Here is a 25,615-nt window from a genome sequence, read left to right on the forward strand (position 1 = left end):
TGATAGTGTAGCACTGATAGATATGCAACACATTAGCTCTGTAGGTATATAGTAGACTATAACACGTTATCATCGTTTAGCTTACTTAATGGTGTGTACGTAGCCAGATAGGTGTTATTCCCCGTCTGTTTTTATTTTATTTATTTACTAGAACCCACATGACTGCATTCCAACCCAGATAATTTAATTCTGTTTCCCACAAGATTTCAAAAAGGTGTTTCTTCAGGGAATGTGCATTCAGCTCACAACATCTAGACAAGCAGTGAAGATGCCACTTTGGTTTCTGACCCATATATGGATACATTCTTCCTTTGACCACTCTAACCACTGAGTAGTTAGTGAGCAACCACCAGGCGGCATTCCTTCTCCCCTGCATGGCAAGCAAATGTCTAATCAGCTGGTGGTGGGTTTGTGATAAATTATAGTTGATAGTCTTTGTAAATAATGTGGAGTAAAACAAAAAGGCAGTAACTAACTAGACTAGCACATGCAAATGCAGAAAATTCCTTTAGGCACCTCAGCAAACATCAGTGACAGCTCATCAGGGCAGTTTCTGTAAAACTCATTGTTCCTTATGTTTGGGGTTTGATTCACCAAAGCCAATCTAGTTGTATCTGATAGCAGGCTACTTTAAGGCTTATCACTCTTTCTAGTTAGACAATAAGTTTCCTAAAGGAACTGCAGGAATCTTTTGAAGCCCTCCTACAGTTTGAGTATCAGCTCTTGCTCCCCTCTTACTATAGGTCTTGAATCTTATCCACAAGTTTCTATAGTAAACTCTAGTTAATTCTCCTACACAATAGGTTGGTGTTGTGGCTTCGAGTTGCTGCTGTTCCAATTCCTTGCCATTGTCCATCCTCCTTATTATCTCCTAATAATTGGCCCCCGTTTGATCATTTGCTGCCCTGAGAGTGGCAGATTAATTATACTGTTCTGTAGGTACAGAACCAGTAGCTTAACTGAGGGGGAATGACAGGGGCAGCACCCCAGGCACCGCCTTTCAGGGGTGATGGGCCGTGTTTAAAAGCAGCCGCTACTGCCACAGTGGCAGCTGACCGCATTTCAGCAATTGGCATGGCAGAAGCCAGCACTGCTCCATGCATCAGCAAATGCCCCAGGTGCTTACTTGCCCTGCTACACCTCAGAAGCTCTCTGTTTCTCTACCTTAGAGATGTAGGGCCAGATCCTATTAGCCTTGGGTGTCAAAGTAGCACTTCAGCTTCTGAATAAGATACTACCACACCTATTCAAGTCTCTGAAAATCTAGCAACGTGGACTTTTGTAACACACTTTCATCTCAGCCTACAAACCAAGTTGCAGCAAGGAAACGGTCACCTGTTTGTTTGTTTCTTTCCAGGGACTTAAGTAGGGTGGAATAAATAGTCTTAGACACTTGTGCAGACTTGTGCAGAAGTTTGAACCTATTGCTTCAAGTTGTCTAGACATACAAAGACTGAGTCCCAAATTCCCAAAATACTTATGTTTGTATTCACTTCAGCAGTACTACTTATTTGCTTCCAATGATGCATCCACTTATGTGCTTTGCTGGATCAAGATCTTGCTGCTTGCTGCTTCCTGTTCCCCAAAAAATGTTAGACCTTACTATGGCTTGCATTCACATGTTTAGAAATAGGGAACTAATCAATCCAAGTCACACTGCAGGGGGTTTGGGTAGACTTCTGCATGCTGTACTGCCTCTGTGGATAAACAACAAAAAAATACCACAAACAATTTTGTTATCAAGTACAGTATATTCAAGACAAAAAGCATAACTAGCAATTTTGCTATCCTGGGCAGAGAAGCCCAGAGAGAGGGACGGAAAGGGGTGTTGCACTAAGCACCAGGGACTCTCACCTGACTCTGAAAACACAAACGCAGGAGTTGTTGTCACCATGTGAGCTCCCCACATGTTGGTTGCTGTTGTCATCATGCAGGTTCCCCACACACAGGCATCTGCTGCTGCCCCTGTGCAAGGTCCATCATTCTGATGCCCCTTTTAGGTCGGCAATCAGGGCTGATACCCCATTTGCCCACCCCTAGCTATGCTACTGATTCAAGATTTTTCATAAGCGTTAATTCACTCAGAAATTGTAATATTTTTTTGTTGCTCAGCTGGAGATAAGTGATGGAGGGCGCAGGGACCGATTTATGTTGTGGCTGATGTATCAAAGCAAACAGCCCTTAGGAAAGGGTGTGATCACTGCCTGCCATATTTAAAACCCTTTTATAAGCCTTCCAGTGAAGAGATGGACTAGTTCACCAAGAAACTGCCAGAGCAAACAGTCGAACTGAAGCCAGCCAGGGAGTTCTGAGAGATGCTAAGACTAAGCCAGGAAGGTAAACAGGAATGGGTTGTAAAAAGGTGCTTCAAAAAGTCACTCCTAACACATGACATTGGAGACAAATTCTCTGCGGGTATAACTTGGCTCAACTCCAGCTGGTGCCACATTGAAGAACTAACTTTTTGTGCCTGGCATTGTGCCAAGTTACATCAGTGAACAGTTTGACCTATTATTACCCCACTGTAAATATAGCGCTTAGGGTCAAAGTCCTTATAGTTAGCTCCCTTGTGACTAAAACATACTTTCTCTACTGTAAATAATGTTAATTGCTGGCTATGACAATTAATTATCAAGTTGGGGGCAGGAGAATTACACTATGGTGGGATGTTTCCTGGACCACATACTTCCTGAATAAGGTTTAGAAAACATGAACAAGGAGTGTTGAGTATCCACCCTCTCTATCAAGAATCATGTTATATAAATAGTAAAGTAAATAAGGGCATTGACTACACCTTTCCCCCAAATAAGAAAAAGCAAAAAGGTCATGCTTTCTGAGAAATTCATGTCCTCCCTCCTCCTCCACAATTACTGGAATATCAAATGCTTTAAAAGCTGAAGACCAATTGGTAACAGCAATGTTTAGTTTAGATACTGTGCATGTACAATCCTGAACTTAACTGGATTTAAACAACCCACAGAACAAACATGGACAGATGTAGACTTCTAACATGTAATCCTTTCCCCTTTGCTATTATGTTTTAATCTACAGACTTATTTGGGAGATAGAGGGTACATGCAAACATTACACTTAGGTCAACCAAACCCTAGTTAGAGTGATTTAAGTGGTGAACTGTGCATACTTTTGGAGGAACTTAGATCAGGCAAAAAAAATGGCTGGCCTCGTCTAAACTTAATTTACCTGAGTAACCCATGCCTAAGCTAACTGAAGGTGGTACATATTTCCTATCCCTCCTCTGCTCCCCCCAAAACCTGATCAAGCTAATTTTAGCCACTCCTACCCCCAGAAATTGCCCCCAATACCACCAAACCCTCCCGCCTGCAGACCTACTGATTCCCCCATCCTCAATCGCACCCACCCCTTAAGCCTCTTCCCCCACCCCATCTTACTTAAACTGTGTTCCTGATGCAGTAATTAGTACTGGCAATTGTGTGAACAAGTGGGACCTGATCTACAATCGCACAGCTTAAAGCAAGACACATGATCATAGATCAGTTCCTGGGAACATCTGCATGTGCCTACAGAACCATACAAACAATCTATCCTGCAGAATGTTAGGGAAACAAATTTGAAGCTGGTGATCCCCTCCCATTCAACCCTAAAACAGATGATGTCCTGCCACAGTGGTTCCACCTGCATCTGGATCCTTTAAAATTATTTGAGGTAGTCTAAATACAGAAGTTTCATGAATGCTTTGTGCTGCTAAGAATGGATGGGAGTTTTAGTGGTCTTCCAGTTCCACTTGTAAATGCAGCTGAAGGAATGTTAGGGTCACTGAAGAGCCTATGTATAAAAGGATGCATCCAGATGTGTGCATGCATGGCTTGTGGCACCTCAAAGCTGTTTGAGGTGCTGCAAACTGCATGTGGCCTATATGCACCCATTTGCCATGCTGCTAATTTGCAGTACAGCACCAAAAGTTGACACTGGGAGATCCTGGTATCAAAAAAAATGCCACAAGAAAAGCGGTGCATGTGGCAGCAGCGTGCAACCCAGAAATAGAGCCTGGCTATCAAGAGCCATGCTCTGGCTACTGGCCAGGGTTGGTGTGGCCAGATCAGCACTGGTGCTGCACCAACAGACCCCCAGGAAACCATGTAAGGCTGTTGGGGCAGCCAAGTAAGATGCTGGCCCCAGCATCCCCTACCCAACCTGTAATAATTTGGCACACACCAGAGTGTGCATGTAGGGGCATGCCCTTGGGCACAAATCAGCGGCACAAATATGTGCCACTACTGTTTATGCCACAGGAAACGTGTGCCCCTGCACATGCGTGCTCCTTTGGACACACCCCAAAAGTGCTGATTTGCTTCAGTTGTCTTTCACTGTAAATAGAGGTAAGCTTATTTCTCAACTATGTCTATGCTGCCAACATTGTTATGACTGCAGCTCACACAGACCTAACCAAGGTAGCGTGGAGCTGAGCTCTTCTGTTGATAAGAGATATTTGATATAAAGGCTACAGTTTCCCCTTTTATTTTGTGCCAGTTCCATGACACTCATACCATAAGAAGTGAAAGCTTGTACCACTGGAACTTTCATCCTGTTTGTCTGTTTCAGGGCCTTGTTAGACCTTATGCTGTAAGCTGAACAATTGTTAATAGTCTTAGTGTTGTTTGGCTTAGTGGAGTAATCACATAGTAAGGTGAGAAACCTGCTCTGACTGTCCTTCACCTGCACAACTGTGACTTGGCACTAGAGGCTTGGTAAGCAGGAGGCAGGACTAGGAGCAGGACCTGCTCACTACTCCAGCTGGGTAGAGAAAAAACCCACCACCATGTCAATTTCACCAACACCAAAAAGACCCCGGAAAGCAGCTTCCCTGCGACTCTCTGTTCTTGCTGAAACTGACACAGCAGCCCTGCGTTGAGAGCAGGGCTACTAGCCCTGCTAGCAGGGCTACTAGCCCTGGCAGCCCTGCTCTCCACCAGAAAGCTCCAGGCCTGCAGCCCTGGAGCACGCTCACTCTGAGCTCTGAGGGTCCCAATCCTTTTTTCTCCAGAACTCAGGTGGCGCCTGCCCCCACTGGCAGGCCTTAGGGCAGGGGGTGCTGCCTGAGCTCCAGAGATAAAAGGATTGGGCCCCTCAGAGCTCAGAGCATCCTGGGATACTGGAAGACTTCAACTTGGGCAGAATAGCTGTGGGAAGTGGCCACACAGTAATGGAACAAGAACAAAATTAGGTGGATTGCAGATAATCCTGCCGTGGAGTGTCCTACTCGAAAGATGAATCAGGAGTGCTTTAAGCCACTTGAAAGGTGTCAACATGCAGCCAGTCCATGAGTTAAGTGCTCCACAAGCTGATTAAACTTACTGTCTAACAAGGCCCTTAGTCTTTCTTTCCCAGCCTCAGCAAGCATCAGAGGTGTTACATAACGGTAACAAGAGCTAATGGTACAAGGTCTACACAGTGGTAATAGCGTGTCCCAGCTGGGATATGCCAAAACATGCCCTGACCATCTGCTCCAAACTCAGAAGTACGTCAGTGAGGCCACCATGGTGTTTCCCTAATGGATTGCTTTTAAGCACAACACTCTGAGGTCTCAAGAGGAGCTGGCTGCAAGTTCCAGGCTCACTGGTGCATTTCCAAGTCTGGAGCATGTGAGCAGGAAGGAGCAGGTGGGCAGGTCATGCTCAAGAAGTCCCCACTGGGAAGATATCCTCAATAAGCCTTCCCTTCAAGCTTTTTGGTCCCCAGTAACCATTTCAGCAGCAAGTAGGCCCACTTGGAAATACACTTTCATCTGATTTCTTCCCAGGTCATTCTAATTTTTGTCCATAGGCTGTATACACTTCTAGAAAGGCATAAAGTAGGAACAGAAAGCAGGACAGCAATGCACCTTATAGACAACTGTATCAGAGATGCACAAGCTTTCATAGAAACTGCAGAAGCAGTAGAAGCTGGGTAGACAAATAACCTAAGTAGCTTAAAGATTAGTTTTTAGATAGACACTTGCCTAGGTGTTTTAGTCATGGAAGACTCTGCCCTGAATTCCTGAGGTCCCCTCAAGCCTTACTTTTCTATTATTTTAAAATTGAACAGAAAAAAAATTATGGATTTTATGACCTGGTTGTCTTCAGTAATTAAGGAAAGAAATCAGGGACCCAGAGGTCCCACCCAGTCTTATGTTCTAGAACCCCAAATGCAAGCATAGGCCTCAGTGAAAGTATTTAGTGTATATAGGAATCCCTCCTTGCATATACTTGCTTTCTGCATTCAGTGCCTGTTGATTTTTCCAGTTTGGGGCTGAACTTGCACAGTAAGGACCAACCTATAAAAGAACCCTGCCTCAGATGAGTGCACTCTGCTGGAAGTTTAAAAACTGAGTATTATGCTTTCGTGACAGGATAAGCAATCTTTTACTTATGTCACACACATAAAGGTGGCTGTTTATAGCAAGTCAGGCCCTGAGGGTGGCTGCAATTTTAGTTATTTGTTCATGCATACCTTTGCCCAAAGAACCCCAGTGACTACATATGTAAATTAAGCAGTAGTGACATTTTGCAATAATGTTGTGATCCTCACTTGGAAGATAAGCTACAGGTACTGAGAAGTAATATTTTTTTAAAACTTGTTTAACTCTCTGTATTGATAGTCCAACAAAGAACTGCCTGTTAATCATACTCAACTCCATTGTCTTGCATTCTTAGTTTTAAGTAATATAATACTACATTTTGTCTTACTGGGCAGTGATTGTAAGGGTGACTGAGTTGTGTACCGTGGCAAGTGCTGTTCAGAACTCTGCACATAATGCAGCTCTGCCAGTGCACTATACTTCATTGAGGTGTTTTATATTAATCCACAGGATTCTGGCAATTTCTTTAAAGGGATGCATCATAATACATAATAAGTATACAGAATTGCAATAGTTAAGTCTAAAAGGAGTTTTGGAATGGTATAAAACAGCATGCTTGAGTTGCAAGCTACTCTCCCAACTATTAGAGAGCAGGAGGTAACCTCCTGCAGAGGCAAATTACACTCACATCTGCTCCTCAAAAGCATCTGGTGCCAGCCATTGTCAGAAACAGGTCACTGGACTACATCGAAGAACCGTGGTTTGATTCATCGTGGCAGTTCTTATTTCTCTATGGCACATGCAGACCCTGTGTCAGAAAGGATTGTCGCAGTAAGGTGTATGTCGCTTTCAGACATATCCTCGTTCAAGCAGGCGGCAGCTGCATTCTCCCTCTCTGACTTGAAAACGCATGTGCGATTTGCCAAACATGAGCAGGGAGTTCTCCCAGTAAGTACTCTTGAATTGGGCAAAAGCTATGCTTTTATTTGGGGTGAGGGAGGAAATTCTAGCCTTTTTTATTTGAAAAATAACCTCCCACTTACCAAACAAAAGGAATCAAAAAGGAGCATTAACAACAAAGACAGACATGAAAGCAGTGACTCTTGACTAGGGTGCTACATCCTGTTAACTGTGTAAGCACCTACATATGATTCACAAAACAAACTTCTTCAAATAAGAATCCAGAGGGTCAAAACATTTCTACCCTGTTGTGGTTTTTCTGGCTGCCTATAGACATGCTGGTTCACGTTCTAATTAGAATGCATCAGAGTAAACTGATTAATCAAGTCTGCTCTGCGTTCTAATTAGAATGCACCAGCATGACCTTGCCATCACAATATTAAGCCCCCTGTGTTTTAAAATGGCTGCAGGGGCACTTTAACTGAAGCCCATCAAATTATCTTTAGTTAAAGCTCACCCATGGCTATTTTAAAACATGGGAGACTTCATACATGTGACTGTGAACTGTTTTAATTAGACCAGCTGTCAGGGAACCACTTTAATTAAAAAGGCCCCTCCCCACCCAGAGTACATGTATAGGCACCCTCTGAGTTCTTTGCAACAGAAGAATTGCTATATTATTTTTGAGCAGAGAGGTAATTAGTTGTGTTGGCCTGTAATCAGGCAGAAGGCAGAATAGAGTTGTATCTATAATAGTATCTGATGAAGCAACCTGTTGCTTATGCATCTCTGATTTAATTAGTCTATATGGTGAAACTCTACCCTGCCTTTTATTATTTTACCATAGTCAAAAAACAAGCGATAGCTAAGAGCTGGCATGTCTTAGGGGTGCCTTAAACTTAAAAGTTTGAGAACCACTGCACTAAAACTTTTTATTCCCAGGGCAGAGAAGAGTAGCACATCAGGGAGAGAGAGAGAGAGAGAGAGAGAGAGAGAGAGAGAGAGAGAGAGAGAGACTCTCCATTGCAGGAGGGATAAAGCTTCAGGAGATGTACAACTTCACGGCTGCAACCCAGGGAGTATCATATAGGTGGGTGAAAGCAGGGAGCAAAATGTCATTTCTCCCTTCAGCAGTCAGGGCTATTTTGGGAGTCCTCAAATTTATCAAGCTCCTACTTACCAGAGCCTGCTCCAGATGATGTGAGGAGAAACTTGAAGGCACTATGGCTATGAGATGCCTGGTTTCCAAATTCAGCGTGTATAGGAAAAGGAAGCTCATGAGAGAGTTAGGGGGAAATAGAATTACTTTGGGAAAAATGCATTTTACAATAAAAATGTGTGGTGAATATTCTATGAGAGAAAGTAAGTGGAAAAGGAAATTGAGAATTATAGTAGACAAAGCAGGGGGAAAGGAAGAGCATAGGGTAGTAGATATATTAAAAAAGAAAGTACCAAGTTTCAACTGACATTGTGTGTCAAGTTTCAGCTGATGCAGGTGTAAATAGAGGACAGTCTTGCCCATGCAGAAACCTCTAGTAATGCTCTATGTCAAGTTTTCCATCGTAACCTGGACTTGCTTGCCAGATCACAAGCTCCCTTTAGAAAAAACACCCTGCAATGTTTATTATTATTTCTGTTGAAGTCATGCCCAAGGATCCTAAGGATCTTGTTAAACTAATTGTTGTACAAGTAATTTACCCAGAATGTCTGCCTCCTCTGAGAGTTGACAGTCTAACACCCACATGAGGCACAGCAAAGCTGGAGCAGGGGAGTTACAAGGCTGGAGCATTTTCATTCATTTGTTCAAGTAAAACTTCTGACATCCTTTCCTCTAGACCTGGGGACTGCTTATTAATTACTAGCAGTGGGGATTCATGTAAGCAGCACTCAGAGAAGAGAGAATAGTTATGTGGCCCAGTAAGTGATGACTGCCTGCTTGGGCCCATGCTGTTCAACTCCTCCTCCTCCTTTCCCTAGTGTTTTTCTAAACAGATTCATACATCCTGACAGTATTTCATTGATTAACAATTTAATAAAAGGAAGTCATTGGTACCTAGGGGTATGTCATCCACAGGGTATACAAGGGCACCCAACAGATCTTACTATCTAGAAAGTGCCCTAGAAAATTATGCCCACCTCTGCTAATTTAAAGAGTTGCATGGTAAGTACCTACAGTAACTACACTGCTCGAAGCAACAGTCTGTTGGCTTTGTCCTTTTCTCTCCCTCTTTCTTCGTCTCCATGTATATGTAGGGGTGGATAGGACAACTTGAATTTCCAGTCTTTCCCCCACCTCATAAATGTGAGCAGACTGCCTTGTCTCAGGATCAGTTCTGACATCAGTCTAACTAAATGGAAGGCATTGCTAAATCAAATTAATTTGTGTACTTTGAATGAGATTTTCAGACAAAGCAAAGGTGCCCAACACTCCTTGGCTTTCAATGGGAAATGGTGCCCAAACTTTCCTTTGTGCCTTTGAAAATCCCATCCCCCACTTTTTTGCTCTGTCATGCTGAGTTTGTATAGCCCCTCTTGCACTACAGTTCTTTTACTTCAGAAATGCTAATGTTGTGGGGCAATAGCAATGTCAGTTGAAGATAAGTGTTAAACAATTTGGTTTGCTTGGACAAATGATAAGACAGACTGGATAGTAACTTCGCACTCACAATATATGAAAGCACTACAGGCACTCAGCTCTTTTGGTAGTGTTACAAGTGAGCACTGCGAATTAGTTTAAACAATTAATTTAAATGCATCAAGAACTTTTAGTTACTTGATTGCCATTTAGAGGACAACTGTGCCATCTTCACTGTATTGCTGATGGCAAAAGAGCAATTACAGCTTCAGAACTCAGGTGAGCAACTGCTTCCATAATTTGAAACTAACAATTATTGGATTTGTCGACACTCTAAGTGGCAAATCTGGGATTCCCTATATTGGTACTTGTAGCAGAGCACTTTGGAGTACCTGCCACTTTAAGGGGAGAAGCTGCATAAGAGGCAGCTTCCAGGAAGCCTGGGGGCTGGTTTCAGGCTCACCTAACCCCAAGATGGCAGGGCTGGGGCTAGATAAGCCCAGTACCTGAGCCCTGCTGGAGCCTGGCTCAAGGCCTATAGCGAATTCCCCAGCCCAGTGAAGGAGCTGAGTGGTGATAAAAGGAATAGAGCCTACTAGCCCTGAGAAGGGAGCTGAGTGGGGCACAGAGGGTTCCCCAGCCTGAAGAGTGACAGCCGGAAGGACTAGGGGTCTAAGGACCCAAAGATATAGGGCAGAGAGGAACTTAGAGGGTCTGAGGGTCCCGAAAGGGGCTAAGGGAAGCAAACAGTGGAAGTTGTAACACCTGCGAGGCTTGGGTCATGGTGTAGGGGAGGAAAGAAGCCACACAATTTGCCCCTCAGGCTATATGTGCCCTGCAGAAGCACCGCGAGGCCAAAAGGGCCTATTTAGCACAGAGGTTGAGTAAGACTAGTATGGTCCAGGAGAGACCTGTTGAGGAGTTGATTGGACTCAGGCTCTCTCTCTAAGGCCTGCTGGCAGCATCCCTTACTTAACCTCGATAACAACAAGGCATGGCAGACAAGCAATTAAGGGAGGGCAACCATAGAGACAGAGCCAGGCAGGAGTCATACAACCACCGAAGGTCATCGTGGCCATTTCTATGGCTTGAATTTGTCACAGTAGTCAAGACCTAAAAAAGTAAAAATGACAATTTTGCTGCATTTGAATGCAATTCAGAGGACATTCTATTCTTCACAATTCCACTGTGCCACAGAGCAAGGTACCATAGAAATTTGCTGTGCTGCAAAGTAGAGGTGCAGGGGTTGGTCATGTTGGAGACACAATAGTATATAGGAAAATAGGACTATCAGTTTTACACTGAACCACCAAGTCATGTCCCTTGGGCTCACAGGCACTTGTTAAATAATAGAATCACCAAAATTGCCACTCCCGGCCACAGCTACAAGGGCCAATATCTGAAATATCAGTAATACCTTATAATATGCCACAGATTAGGAGCAAAGGAGGAAAATACATCCCTAGTATCCTGCCACTGAAATAACAGGAACCTTATTAGTCAAAATATGTTCAGAAGGTCCTAGGAAAAGGACTATGCCCCATGCTTCAGAAGGAACAAAAAACCTAAACAGTCTATGCCAATCTGATCAAGAGTTATACTTCTTCCTGACCTAAAATATGTTGTTCAGTGCTGTAGTTAGGGTAAGTCAGTGGACAGACAGTGTGCAGTGGAACACACACAACTACATGAGGGAAGAGGGCAGGTCTCTTCCCTTAATAGCTGTGGCCGTTGATGTGTATGTATGTGCAGGTGCCCCAGGCCATACATGGCCTATACAAATGAGATGAGGAATAATAGGACAGTTTCTTGGTAACCATAGTGACACCAGCCTCCTGGAGTATAAATTTGTAGTCCTGCCTTGTCTAATCATTTCTGGTAAAAGGAAAGTGACAATTATTAAAGCAGCTCCTTTCCTCAAGGCTCACAAACGAGAAAGCTTGGGTACTGAGTAATCTTTTTTCACTCCTCTTTTCCTGTACCAATATTGAGTCAATTTGTTTCATGGACCTCTTGCTCTTTCTGTTAAAGTGCCTGGTAAAATAGCTCACCTCCATATACAGGGCAGCAAATACCATTGTTGATTATCTTGAGGCAACCCACTGAGATCTCTAATAGTGTCTGTAAGTTTCTAATGGTACAGCAACCATCAGAAATCTATTTATCTGAATAAACAAGACCGTAGTTATGGACCAGGACCTTTTTGTGATAGGTGCTTTACAAATACAAAACAATACGATCTGACCCCAAAGAACTTTGAATGGAAGTATAAGAAAAGAGACAACAGGTGGATGCAAAGAAACAGACAGATGGGGGTGTGCAAACAAACAACGAGGCTTTCTATGTCAGCATGGTACCCCCAAGACCCCCCTGTCATTCCTTTTCCCTTATGAGAAACCATTTTTACTTGAACAGATCATGTTTGCATGTATGTAACAGGAGTTCATGAGGAAGGAGTTCACTTTTCACTAAGGGACACTGAGTGATATGTTTAATGGGAGCTGAAAAATACAAGATGTAGACACACTGCTCATTTGTTCTGCATAGTTTAAAAGATTTCCATAGAGTTGGTAGATTTTAGGACTGAAAGGGACCTCGTGAGATCATCTGGTCCAGCCCCCTACCCAAAGGGCCGAAAGTCAGCTGCGGTCAGATGACCCCAGCAAGATAATCATCCAAATGCATCTTGAGCGTGTCCAGAGTAGGTGCTTGCATAATGTTGGTCTAGACCAGGGGTGTCAAGCTCCTCTATTCCTACAAGCCACATAAGTGACCCCACAGGCAAGCCCCACACACCAGATGCAGTGCATGTCCAGAGCCAGCCATTCTAGGACATCTCTGCACCTAGCACTGGCTCCAGTGCCTAACCACTCCACACCAGATCCAGCACACATCCCAGAGTGGTCAGAGCATACACTGCCTGTGGCACAGCCCCAGAGCAACTGGAGTGGACACCACATGTTGCATAGTCCTGGAACAGCTGCTCTAAAACAGCACTACCTGCAGCTTCCACTCTGGCTGCTCTGGCACCACACTGCACACAATGCTCACTCCAGCATGCATCCACTCCAGGCTCGCGCATGTCCTGGAGCATGCACAGCATGCAGTACATGTCCCAGAGTGGCTGGTGCAGGACCATGCTAACACAGTGCCCACTCCAGCCACTCTAGGACCACATTGCAGGTAGTGCATAGATCCAGCACTGGATCCAGCATGGAGCGGATGCACACTGGAATGCATAGCCAACACATAGTGGGGGCACATGCCCCCTCCGAGATTGGCTGGCGCCAAAGGTGCTGCTAGCTTCTGCAGGCAGTTGCCATATCCCCCCCCACACACCTTGCCGCCGATGTGACTGCTGGCTGCTGCAGGTGGTCCCCGCTCGCCACTGCCAACACTGTGGACAGTGATTGCGGGTGGTCCCTGCTCACTGCTGCCTGCCATGGTGCCCCCCCAGTGGCAAGAGGCACCAGTTGTTCATGCTGGAATGGGCACTGTGTACAGTGTGGTCACAGAGCAGGTCCTGCATGTGACACTTGCGGCCATCCAGCACACCCCACATGCTGCCTCTGGGTCCACTCAAAAACCATACACAGCACTGGGACCAAATGATAGTTCCACAGGCTGAATCTGGCCCTCAGGCTGGATCTTTGACACCCCTCTTCTAGACTGAGGAGCATCAAGTGGGAGGATTGCATTTTATGGATTAGAATCAGATGGCTGAATGTTACAATAATTGCTCAAGCTCTAGGATAGAATAATGCAAAAACATTGCCAACAGCTTTAGAAGGCTCTCATTGCCAGCTTCTAGCAACTGACCTAAGGTACTCTTCCAAGCACAGTGATTCATGTTTTAGTTTTTTCTTGGCTGTATACAAATACTTGCCCAGTCAGAGATCTCTATTCTACTGCCCGACAGTCTCCAATAGTACACTACTGCCATCCACTGCTTTTATTGTGATAGTCACTGAATTCTAAAGCAGTTAAAATTACAATAGCGCTGTGAGGCCTGGCACATTCCAGAATTCATGGTAAACATCCAAGATAAACATGAGGCTTTCAGATCTGGCTTTGCATTTCAAACACCTCACATTCAGAAGTATTTGGATCAACTGGTCATGAGGGATAAGGGCAACATAAAATTCAGACCAGGTGCAGTTTCATGCTTTAAAATCTATTCCCTCTCCCAAATATGGAAGGGATCTGCCCCAGAAATTTGGACTCATATCTACCCACAGTATAGCGTAGGAATGGCAGCAAAGGTGTAGCTGCATCCCACATTAAGCAACAGCAATTACAGAGACCCCCTGCACTGGGGGTGGGCAGTAGAATTTGGCCCTTCCCTTCTATATCAACTTGTTGCAGCTTCTGGCAGCAGCTGAAAAAGCGAAATGGACAAAGCAAAATGCCATGTCAGGTGCTGTTTCAAGGCATTCTGGAATGTGTGTTTCCAGATCCCTGCAATGTACAAGAAGCATTTGTCTCTGAGAAGTTTCATTCAAGTCTTAATATCAGAACATTGATCAGATTTCAGCCAAATCTTTATTAAAAGCCAAATTGTGCAACAGCCTTAATGCTTCCGTTTTCTTTTTTTTCTGTACTTCAGTGTCTGCCAGTCCACTTTATTAAAGTTATCTCATTAGCATCATTATCCATAATTAACCCCTGAGAAGGCAGCAATGTTGCTAACACTGCTCAAGGCTTCTTTACATTAAACCTCGTCAAAACATTGTCTTTTGACTCAAAAAGTGTACCCCAGTTTGCATATTTCTCTCTCTTGCACTCACTCACATACCCTTTCTTTCTTGAAAATGACAAGATTCCTCTTCATGTCACTGTGCTGTGCTTCATAGGTTAAAATTCAAGAGTTTGCTGATGAAACACATATTATTCATGAGCAACTGATGATGCTGGGAACTGACCCAAAGCCACTTAACTGAAGTAGGCTTAATAAGCCTCACCTCTGATTTCAAGAAAAATGTAAAGTTCTCTAGCTTTTGTGTATGTTGATCATAACAAAAGGCCCTTTTGGTTTTTCTGTTTGGTTACTAGTGAAATATTTAATTTTAACACCTTGGTTAAACATGGCCTGGAACAGTTACAACTGAACACTTCTTCATACATTTATCTTTACTATCATATGTTTCAAATCTTAACTTTAGGTTCCATAGGTTTTAAATCTTAACTTTTTTAAGACAAGTGTATTGCCATGCTGGTAACTTTTGTGTTTTACAATTCTGTGCTTGAAAGGGGAAGGTGCTGGTGGCCAGAAGCAGAATGCATATAAATTGTATTCTTTCTTGTCCTTCCTGTTTCTGTGCCGTAAGCAGACAACATAGACTCAGATTCTGAGACAGCGTAAGTCAGTGAATATCCAGCCAGCCAGGGTGCCAGCTGCCCTCATGGGGGGAAATTCTCAAGAGCACTTGGGAAATGTAGACATGTCTCACGGGGCTTTCAAAGGAATTCTCGTTTTTAAATGCCCTATGCTCTTCTGAAAATCTTCTGCGAAGCACACCAGGCAAAAGCCTCCAGAAGCTGTGAATTTCAGCAATCCAGTTAATTATAGGCAATACAAAATCAGCAGGTACCCAAAGTGTATCCATTTTACTTTTAAATGCAGTTACAACCAGTTTCTAATGCTTGAAGAAAAGGTTTTTTCCCTCAAATAAGATGCACTATTGCAGAAAACTCTTGTAGCGTCTCTGAGTTCAAAATTCAGGCAACTTAAATCTATTATCGAGGCTGTGATTTTTTACAAAGAAAGTTTACAATCAGGAGGCATTTCATAAACATTAACAATTTCTTACGGAAAAAAAATAGTAGCCAGGGAAAAAGTAAATGATTGCTTTTAAAAATCCTTTTGTTTAATGCTTCTTTCCTTTCTTTTCTTTTTAAATAAAGATATGCAGAGCCTCGAGAAGCTCCTGAGGGATGCAGTAGTATATGGGCAGCCTCGAAGCCACAGAGCCTGGAGAAAAATCCTTATCCTTGTAGAGGGCATTTACAGGTCTGTAGACATTTTAGAAATGAACACTCCATTGTAATTTGTAGGCCTATGTAATTAAACAGGAACTGGGGTTGACTTTGAAATACAGAGGGGGGTTTTTCATTGCCTCATGGCATTGTAGGATCTTAAGTGGCCTTGCTAAAGCTGTTGGTGTTTATTATTAAGGGGAATCAGATAATAACAGTTTCAGCTTTTGATGCTTTATATAAAAAATGCATAGGTCAGTCTGAGCCTTGGTGTAAGTGAAGCAACTCCAGTCTGGTCCCCTACATGTAGTTTTGAATATTGGCTTGTACTACTCATTTCTCTGGGGAAAAGGGGATTGACATACAAATACAAAGGGCAAATCTTCAGCTGGTGCAAATTATCATAGCTCCACTAAAGTCAATAGAGCTATGACAGTTTATACTAGCTGAGGATCTTCTGCAGAGTGATTAAAGAGACCAGCTCTCTAGACTGCTACATCAAAAGAAGATATTGGCCTTGTTATTGTATGAATTCTGCATGCCAGCTTTATAGGCAGAAAGCAGAATGCAAACACACAGAGAGAAGTCAGCCTTGGTGAAACCAACCCATCTCCACTTGGTGTCACTGTCCAATGAAGTGGCATCTGGGCTTGGGTATAAACTGACATTAAAGGAATTATCAGCAGTTGTTCTAGTGCTCACATATAAGCAGATAGTGCATAATAAAGGTAATTTCAGGAGTTTGTCTAGGATTATCTGTTAATGATACCCTGTAGTTACATGGCATTGTATTATATAGCATTCCTCATCCTGCAGGATGTCAAAACGGTTTGCAAGTCAGCATTAAGCACTACACAATACAGATCACTTTACCAATCACTGAGATGCACCAACTTTGGGCAGCAGTGCGATAAATTATGATACTTAATAAATCCTGCTAGCTACCTTTTTATTATGATGCCTTTACTGTTTGTGTATTATCATAACTTCCTGGTCATCAGCATTTTCTCTTCGGTGTATCATGTGGCAGCTGCTGCAGAGTACAAATGAGCCCTTATCTAAACACCTGTCATTCAGGACTGATACAGTTTAGCAGCAGATCAGCTGATCCAAACCAGGCCGAACATCTCCTTTCAGCCAGAATAAACAGACCAAAACTGCAAATAAACATAGCTTGGCCCAACCAAAGGAAAGCAAAGTTCTAAGGACTTTTGGTCACGCAGAAATTAAGGGGACCACCAACATTTTACTGACAAATACTCCTGTCAGTCACATGGCCTACAAAAAAAACCTGCAGCTGCTGTGATTTAGTCAGTTTTAAATCCTGTGTTTCATATGTCGACAATAATGGAAAGTGACAGTAAATTTGAGACACAGACATGTTGGTTAGGCATAACAGTTGCACAAACTCACAATGTCAGTTTGATTTGGCATCTGCAACTTAATCAATCTTGCATTTACAAGACACTGAGCTTAAATTTCATTAAATCTCCTGTTGTTTTTCCAAGACAATTTTTCAAGTGGACAATAGCAGAATGAGCCATCTTTCTCATTGCTTAGCAAATGATATCATGTAAAATTTTAATTTGTAAGATCATAGTATTTTAGATGAGGATTGTCAGTGTACCTTAGGGAATTATGCGAGAGGCAGGGATTTTTTGGGGTGATATCTTTTATTGGATCAACTGTATAGTTGGGATAGAGTTAGACAAGCTTTCAAATGCAAGATTTGAAGAATGTCTTGTCTTGCATTCAAAGGCTTGTCTAACTCTATCCCAATTACACAGTTGGTCCAGTAAACGATATCACCCAAAAATTCTTTGCTTCTGCATTATTCCTGGATCATCATAGCTACATCAGTCTAACATTACCATAATGTGAAAGATATCAAAGTCTGTCACTTAAAATAGAAAATCCACAAACTAAAGGAATTAAACACCCAACAGCCATGGACTTGCAATATGAATTCATTGGATAATAGGATCATAGGGCTGAAGGGACCTCAAGTGTTCATCTAGTGTAGCTCCCTGCTCAAGGCAGGATCATCCCAGGCAAGTATCTGTCAAATCTGCTCTTGAAAATTTCCAGGGATAATGATTCCACAACTTCTCTGGATAGTCTTTTCCAATGCTTGACCACCCTCATACTCAGAAAGTTTCTCCTTATTTCCAGTCTAAATTTCCTTTGATGCAGTTTGAAGCTACTGCTCCTTGTCCTGTTCCCTACAGCCACAGAAAAAAGGTTACCTCCATCTTCTTTATAATTGCCCTTCAGGTATTTGAAGGCTATGATCAAATCCCCCTCAGTTTTCTTTTCTCCAGACTAAAGAGTTCAAGCTCTTTCAGCCTTTCCTCAGAAGCCATGCTTTCCATGTTCTAATCATTTTTGTTGTTCTCCACTAGACATCTTTCTTGAAGCAGGCAGTCAAAAAAGAAGGGTGCCTCACTCCAATTGCATTAAAAAGTTCAATCTCATTGTAGCACCTCAAAACTGATTATTTCCATTCAAGTGAAAGCCATAAAATAAGAAACTAATACAAAAACTTAACTCCTTTTTACTACCTTAAAAGAAGCTGGTATACACAATAACTAGTTTTTAAATCAGCTTTATGCATTTGAATGATGCAAGCAAAAAAGAACTCAAAGCTCCTACTTCAGATTGCAAATCAGTTCTATCGTGGGCTGAGGGAAAACTCTCATTATACTGCTACTGTATTTTATTATTGCATTACTGGCTGTACTCAATATCTACCTGTCCTTGAAGCCCTGCATAGTCATTGTTGCTTGCACAGATTAGCAAATCGAACAAACCAAACAAGCATTTTAAATGCAAAGAAAAGGTAAGGAAAGACATACTAGAATTGCCTCCTTTTACACTTACTTTGTAAGCTGTTTCCTCTCATCCTGATTCTTTCCTTTCTTGAGCTATGGTTTTTGCAATATGATTTTCCAGCACCCATGCTGGCTAGCATTAGTTCTTTTCAAGTTTTGCCAGTGGTACATTAACGACGTATCCATAGTGTAGAAGAAGAGGAGAAATATTACCAGAACCTTCTTGCTAAGGTCATACAATGTCTTTTTTAATGGGTTTCTAAAGAAATGGATCTTCAAGATGACTAGTATATAGAATTGAAATTATTTGGTCAAAATAAAGCATCTTGATTTGCAAGTTTGGTTTGGCAACTTCTTCCACAGATACTTTTTCCGTGGATTCAGGAGAAACTTAAAACTTTCCATTATTGTTTTAACATTGTTACATATGACACCATGGTCTTCTCGTGGTGAGACTGATGTTAAAAGCCAAATTCTTCTTTCAGTTTCATTCAAGCAATCCCTTGAGCTATGGTATGGGTATGTTAAAGAGTTCTCCTTCGCTACATTGTGCATGAACCCAAGCTTACTATCTGGCAGAACTTGAAAAGAACTATTACTAGCCAACATGGATGTTAAAAAAACTCAGGCGGGTGTTTCCAAACCAAAGCCTGCCTAAGTGCAAGCAGAAATTTGCCCCTAAACTTGTGAAGGATCCAAGCTACATGTCAATTAAACAGTGAGGAAAGTGTCCATTTATGTATGTATGCATGTATTTAACATCTGAAAAAGGAAAATGCAGCAAAGATAAATGTAACTATTAGTGAAAGCTGGGTTTTAACTTGTATTAGCCTGAGAGTAAATGGATTCCATATTAATTCCAAATACAGACAGACCACATGACTTTCAGTCCCCAGTACAAAAAGCATGACCAAGTTTTGGCAGTGTCCATGGTGCAAATTAAACTGACTTGCTAAATCAGATCTCTATTATTTAAATTCTAGCTAATGTTTTCCTTGGCATCTACCATTTTCAGTTCAGATCAACCAGTTACTGCTTTCTCAATCAGTTTCTGGTACATGCATGCTCCCTTGTAACACTTGCTTTCCTGTTAGACAAGCCAAAGTCCAGGGCAATGGTTAAAGGGCAACATGGAGTGCTCAAAAAGATTATTTTTTCATATTTTTTTTTCTATTTTCATTTTAATTTGATTTTGAGCATGTTTCCATATAAGCCAGCGGGTGGCTCTCTGAACATTTGGATTCCATCCAGGGCATTTGCACATATACTTGAAATTTTGGGGGATTCAGTGCCAGTACCCTAGGCAATCTATTGGGACTTTTTTTTTATTTCCTGCTATTATGTGATTGAACCAAGGGATTGGAAAACAGGCAATGTTTTAAGTGTCTGGCCACAGACCAGCAAAAAGGGTTAATCAATCAGTGGCTGTTTCAACGTATGGTGTTTCATTTGACTTTTTAAACTATTGCTGTAAACCACAAAATAGAGACAGTTGTGTCAAGTCTCCTAAACACCACCATGTGCAAAGTTTACCAAAGAAAATAATGTTAAAAGCAAAGACTAAGATTTATTGTGTATATTTTGGAAGTAAGAGATTGACATGAATATAAAGTATGCATCTTGTGAAAGATCAGATCAGGAATGGGGCCAGAGGGTTTTACTTATAAGGAAAGATTTATTTGCAGTTTGAAGAGCATAGGATAAGTCGTCAAAGAGTAGAGGACTGGTAATAGATTTCATTATCTATCAGAGTTGTATTATGTAATTATGAAAGAGAAAATGGTGGGCTAAATATTAAAATCAGTCATTCTGCAATGAATGATGCTGTGGAAAATGCCTCATTCTACTTCAGGGGTGGGCAAAATGCAGCCCTCAGGCCGGATGCGGCCCACCAAGCCATTCTGTCCGGCCCATGGGGCCCCTAAAAAGTTCAGAAAATTAATATTTATCTGCCCCTAGTTGCCTGTCATGTGGCCCTCAATGACTTGCCAAAACTCAGTAAGTGACCCTCCGCCCAAAATAATTGCCCATTCTACTCAATTATACGGTTAGAAGGCCAGCTCCCTGAGATATTTATTTTTAAAGTCAGCAGCCTCTAGAGAATAAGCTGGCAAAGATGGTGAGGAGGACTAGGTAACCCATGGTCTTTCCTTTCCAAAGTGCTGATCAAAAGACCATGAGGGTTTAAGGGAAGAATCCACGGACCTTGAGAGGATTTGGATTAGGCCCAAAACTCTGTAGTCGGTACATCCTTGTACCATACCTTGTCAGGGGACATGTTTACGGCTCCGTGGCTACATAACCTGGTTAACACTTCAATAACATTGCAGAGTAGATAACATTGTTAGTAATGGGATTAGCACCTTGTATTGTAAAGGAAAAGTTATCCCAAGCATAAACAGAACAGGTTTTGAACTGTTGTAATAGGTTCAATGTTGTAAATCGGTCAGTTTTGTGCCACAGCTTCACTCTGTGATGGGACTGTGAAGAAGAGAGAGAGGATAGCATGTGAGGAAAACCACTTCAGAAATTGTAAGGTGAAAGAACAGTGCAGATCTCAGCTAGGACAGAGCTGAACTCAGCTGGCCTGGACGCAATAATGCAGAAGTAACATAGCTCTGTGACAAAGCCTGTTTCCTGTTTCACTCATGTAGATGACAGGCCCTCATCTTTTAATAGTGTATTTTATTTTGGGGGCCTGATTATGGCAAGCAGCCAGCCGTGGATGAATGGCGCACAAAATTATTGCCACAGCCTTTGTGCAGCCTAGCTGAGGGCTTCTGCTTTTATAGTCTTTGATTTCCCCTGAAGCACACAGTGCAAAGGGAAGAAGGAGGAGGCAGGACTGTGGGTTCACTCACCCCATCCCATCACACCACAACGGGAGGACTAGGCCTATATCATCTACAGGCTGGTCTGCACAGGCCATGTGTATGCTGTGCTCCTCAAGGCAGGATTTGGCTCCCCAAGGCCCAGTTGCTTCCCAGAATTCTCCCCATGTTCTCCATTTCTCTAAGAGATGGTTTAGACAGAGGTGATCCTGCCTTGAGCAGAGGATTAGATTACATGATTTCCCTTTCCAAGCATGTATGTCTATAATTCTACTTTGGGCAGTGGAGCTCTGTCCTACCTCTGAGGCCAGAGGATAAAGGTCGTGGTTTATAAACTGATCCCTTCCCACAAAAAATGTTCAGACTTCATCAGACCACTTCTTATAAACCTCCAGAGCTACAAAAGAGGCAAGCAGTTATGCAAGAACAACACTACCAACATGAGATATATACATTTAGTTTCTTCTCAAGATCCCTGGTTTAAATTTAATCTCAGTCAATGCTTACCAGAGGATTTTGCCTTCCTTTTGGGCTTCTCTGAGGCTCCGAGACAAAGTGAATTTGGTCTCAGTCCAGTTCTAACCAAACAGTTGTCTGCATCACAGACCCTCTTCCCCAGTCACTGAAAGTCAGCAGAGAGGCCAAGGAAGGAGTCAGCATAGGATATGAACTGACCTCTAGCCCCTAGAGGACTGAAGCATGTTAGCCGGACAACATAGAAAAACTTTCACGGAGGCTTCAGTATTGTATCCATTCTGTGGATCCCTCCCATGCTCTGAGTCCTTCTGAGATCAGCGGGCCTTTCACTCTTCTGGTGGTTCTGTCCTCTGTTCCAGGTGTGAAAGTGTTAGGGTGGCCATCGTAGAGGACAGGCCGGTTGTCCTCTGCCCTCTATTGATATAAAACCTGATCCCTTTATGTCGTCTATATTTCTTCTTGAAGAGAAAAATGGAGGACATAAAGGCTTCAGCTTTTGTATCAGCAGAGGACAGAGTAGCAGAAAACTGGAATGCCCTTTATGATGGCCACCATAGAAGGGGTCTATATGAAGTGACTACACTACCCTCGTTACATTCTTTTAGAATTTAAAACCTTGTGGCCACTAGTAGAAGGTATTTAACTAAGGATCTGGGTATAATTTCATGCTGATTTATACAGTAGAAGCTAAATTTTCTATTATTAATTTAAGATTGTAACCCATAAAGCTCTGAGGATGAACATCCTGTGTGCAGTGTTGTCTCCAAACAAGCCAAAATAATAACTTGGACAGACATGTAAGCTGCCCCCCATTTTTCTGCATGGGCTAATAAATTTGATGATGTCAATTTAAATGTGAAAATACTTAATGAGTACAGTTATGGTCATTTTAGCTGAAACATCCCCGTAAAGTAGTATATCCATTGAGTTTATTGTGTTCTCTGGTATTGATAGGGAAGCAGTGGGCATATCAAGTATTGCTGAGATTTCCTTAAGGCCTTCCCAGGATGCCAGTTCTGATCATGAGAAAGATGGAAATTGGGAAACTTTTGATGATTTTTCTAAAAGCCTGCCTGCTGCTTTACCTCTCTGTCACACTCCCAGTTTCTGCTTCCTCACTTACTTAATGCAATGTCATGTTGTCAATGGAAAAATTCAATAGGAGCAACAGAAAATAGTTTTATATCAAAATAAATAACATGGCAAAGCTGTGCTGGCAGCACATACTTATTTGCATATTTGATCTGGGGACAAACTTTTTCAGGGAACTGTCTTAGTGTATTTACTTTGCCACATCTAAGCCAGGGACCTACCCTCAGAATACCTCAGAAATACATATCAATCAAAAAGTGGCTAACCTGTAGCGTGGATGCCACAAGTGGCATAGGCAGTCTCTATATGTAGCATGCAGCAGATCAGGGAGGGGACAGGCAACACAGAGGCAGATAGGACAGGGAGCAGGAGGCAAAGCAGCAAATCAGAGAGGGAGCACAGGGGAGAAAACAGAAAGCAGAGCAGCAAATCACACAGGGGAAGGGAATCAGAACAGCACTGGGAGAAGGGGCAGCCAAATGCCTGCCAAAAAGGTTGGCCTTCAGTGCATTAGCACTTTAACCTCCTCCCTCCCACCCCACCCAGTCCAGGTAGTGGAAGAGCCCAAAGTTAATTCACTTTGCTGATAACTGAGTACATGTGAAGATAGCTGATGACAAGCTTCCTCGGTCATCTCACACAGGTTTTCAAGACATCAAGAGTGTTTACTGCAGTTATATGGATAATTTATGTTCCTCAGATTAAAATGGAGCTCTTACTTGTCTCCTCAGGGTTCATCTTACAGTGTAAATCTTCAAGTCCACCTAACCTATTGATGTAGCTACCACAAGTGTTCTTTTTGGTCCTCTTCATGTGCCACTAATGTATGAATACAGAATATTTAATTTCCTTTAGTTATTGGTGGGAGGGACATAACACACATAATAGGATCCTTTCCCGTCATATAGTACATGACACATCTCCAGAAAGGCACAAAGTAGGAGCAGAGAGGACAAGCAGTGGTGGAAGTTGCATTTGTACCTCCCAGGTTCTACCAGCTCTAAGGGCCAGGGCTGTTCTAAGATATGGCAGCTACCTGAGAACTAGCTTGGGGCTATTCTGAAGAGCAGAAAAAAAGTGTTCCTGTCCCGAGCTCTTATCTTTGCTAGCCCTATGCTTCTCCTACAACTCAGAGCTGATTCTCCCAGGACCCATTACCTGAGAATGTAGCCAGAGAGGTGCTTAGGACTTAAGCAGGTACCAAAATATGGCCCAGAGTTGCAAAGATCTATGAATTACATTTTGGAATGTATTATTATATATTTGTCTGGATAGCAGCCAGTGTGTATATTTGACTTCATATTTCTTTTGAGCTTTAAGCAGGCTATATTGCACTCCATCATATATTTAAAGGGAGCAGCATATTAGGGCATCTGGGCATTATTCATTAGCAATTCTTTCATTCCCTAGCATGGAAGGTTCCATTGTGCGCTTGCCAGAAGTAGTTGCCTTGAAGAAAAAGTACAAAGCCTACCTCTATTTGGATGAAGCTCACAGCATCGGTGCTGTGGGACCGACAGGCCGAGGAGTTGTGGAATATTTTGGAATGGATCCTGATGACGTTGATGTATTGATGGGTACATTCACCAAAAGCTTTGGAGCAGCTGGGGGATACATAGCTGGCAGGAAGGTAACTCGAAAGGTTCTAATTTAACATAAAAAACATGACATCCATTTTGTTTATTGCTGTCTGTCCCTATAAGTTGCCTTATGCTAGCACTCCTTAAAAGATCAAAGATAATACATGGTCATATTCAAATATTCTACAGTGTTGGGATGGGTAAAATTGTTGGCCTTTTTATTTATGCCTCATATTTACATTATATAATTTGTTTTATTAGCAGTGCTTTTGTGCTGCCCAGGGCTCTTTCTAATGTAGCTGTTTGTTGCTTTAGGAAGGATTTTCAGCAAGTTTTATTGCTAGCTAAATATGCTGCACTGTTCTGATTTTCATGCAGAGAGTTTATTACTTTATTTCATATGTAGAAACAGCATCCTGAAAGTACAGGGTCCCTTGATAATAGAATTTCCAAATATTTGTGGAATGTTTCATTCTCACTTTTGAGGTTGGTGGAGAAATTCTCTTGCCAAGGAAGTTTTGCAGTAGCAAACAATATGCACTCAGTAGCCATCCAGAAAATTTCTTATTGTTGATGACAAAAATCAACATCAAGTGCAGCTGTACATGTTGTAACTGGATAAAGAAAGCATGGTAAAAAGGCAAAAAGCAAGGTAAAAAGAAAGCATGAGCAGCACCATTGTGCAATTTGGTAGTTTTCCATTCTGTTCCTGCTGTTCAGGTTGAAGTTGTCAAACAGACTGCACTCCAGCCTCTGTTAACATGTAGATGCAGCTGCGTGTGTCTGTCTGTGTACGCTATTAAACTTTTATATGAAGAATGGGGCAGATCTCCTGAGGTTGTGAAATGGCATTATTTCACTGGTTTCTGTGAAACTATGAGTTGTCATACTATAATTGGAATTAGTGGAGCCATGACACTCGGGATCTGTCTCAACAACTATAGTGAGTTTGCTCTGGGTATAAATGTGGCTTGCAGCTGAACTGGCACAAAACTGTGGCAATTCATTTGATGCTGTTGTGGTTGTTCCTGCTTTAC

The 25,615-nt window shown here is 42.4% G+C and overlaps 1 protein-coding gene across 1 annotated transcript in view; it reads left to right on the forward strand.

The window, feature by feature from the left end:
- The window catches only part of SPTLC3 (serine palmitoyltransferase long chain base subunit 3), a 119,028-nt gene that overhangs the window by 58,048 nt on the left and 35,365 nt on the right, over positions 1-25,615 (forward strand). Inside the window, exons 7-8 of the mRNA XM_019549119.1 lie at positions 15,696-15,801; positions 24,409-24,628. Coding sequence (XP_019404664.1) covers positions 15,696-15,801; positions 24,409-24,628 — 326 coding nt within the window. The remainder of the gene's footprint in view (positions 1-15,695; positions 15,802-24,408; positions 24,629-25,615) is intronic.

The sequence above is a fragment of the Crocodylus porosus genome, unplaced genomic scaffold (genome assembly GCF_001723895.1).
Source record: "Crocodylus porosus isolate Cpor-Errol unplaced genomic scaffold, CroPor_comp1, whole genome shotgun sequence".
In the NCBI taxonomy this organism is placed as follows: Eukaryota; Metazoa; Chordata; order Crocodylia; family Crocodylidae; genus Crocodylus; species Crocodylus porosus.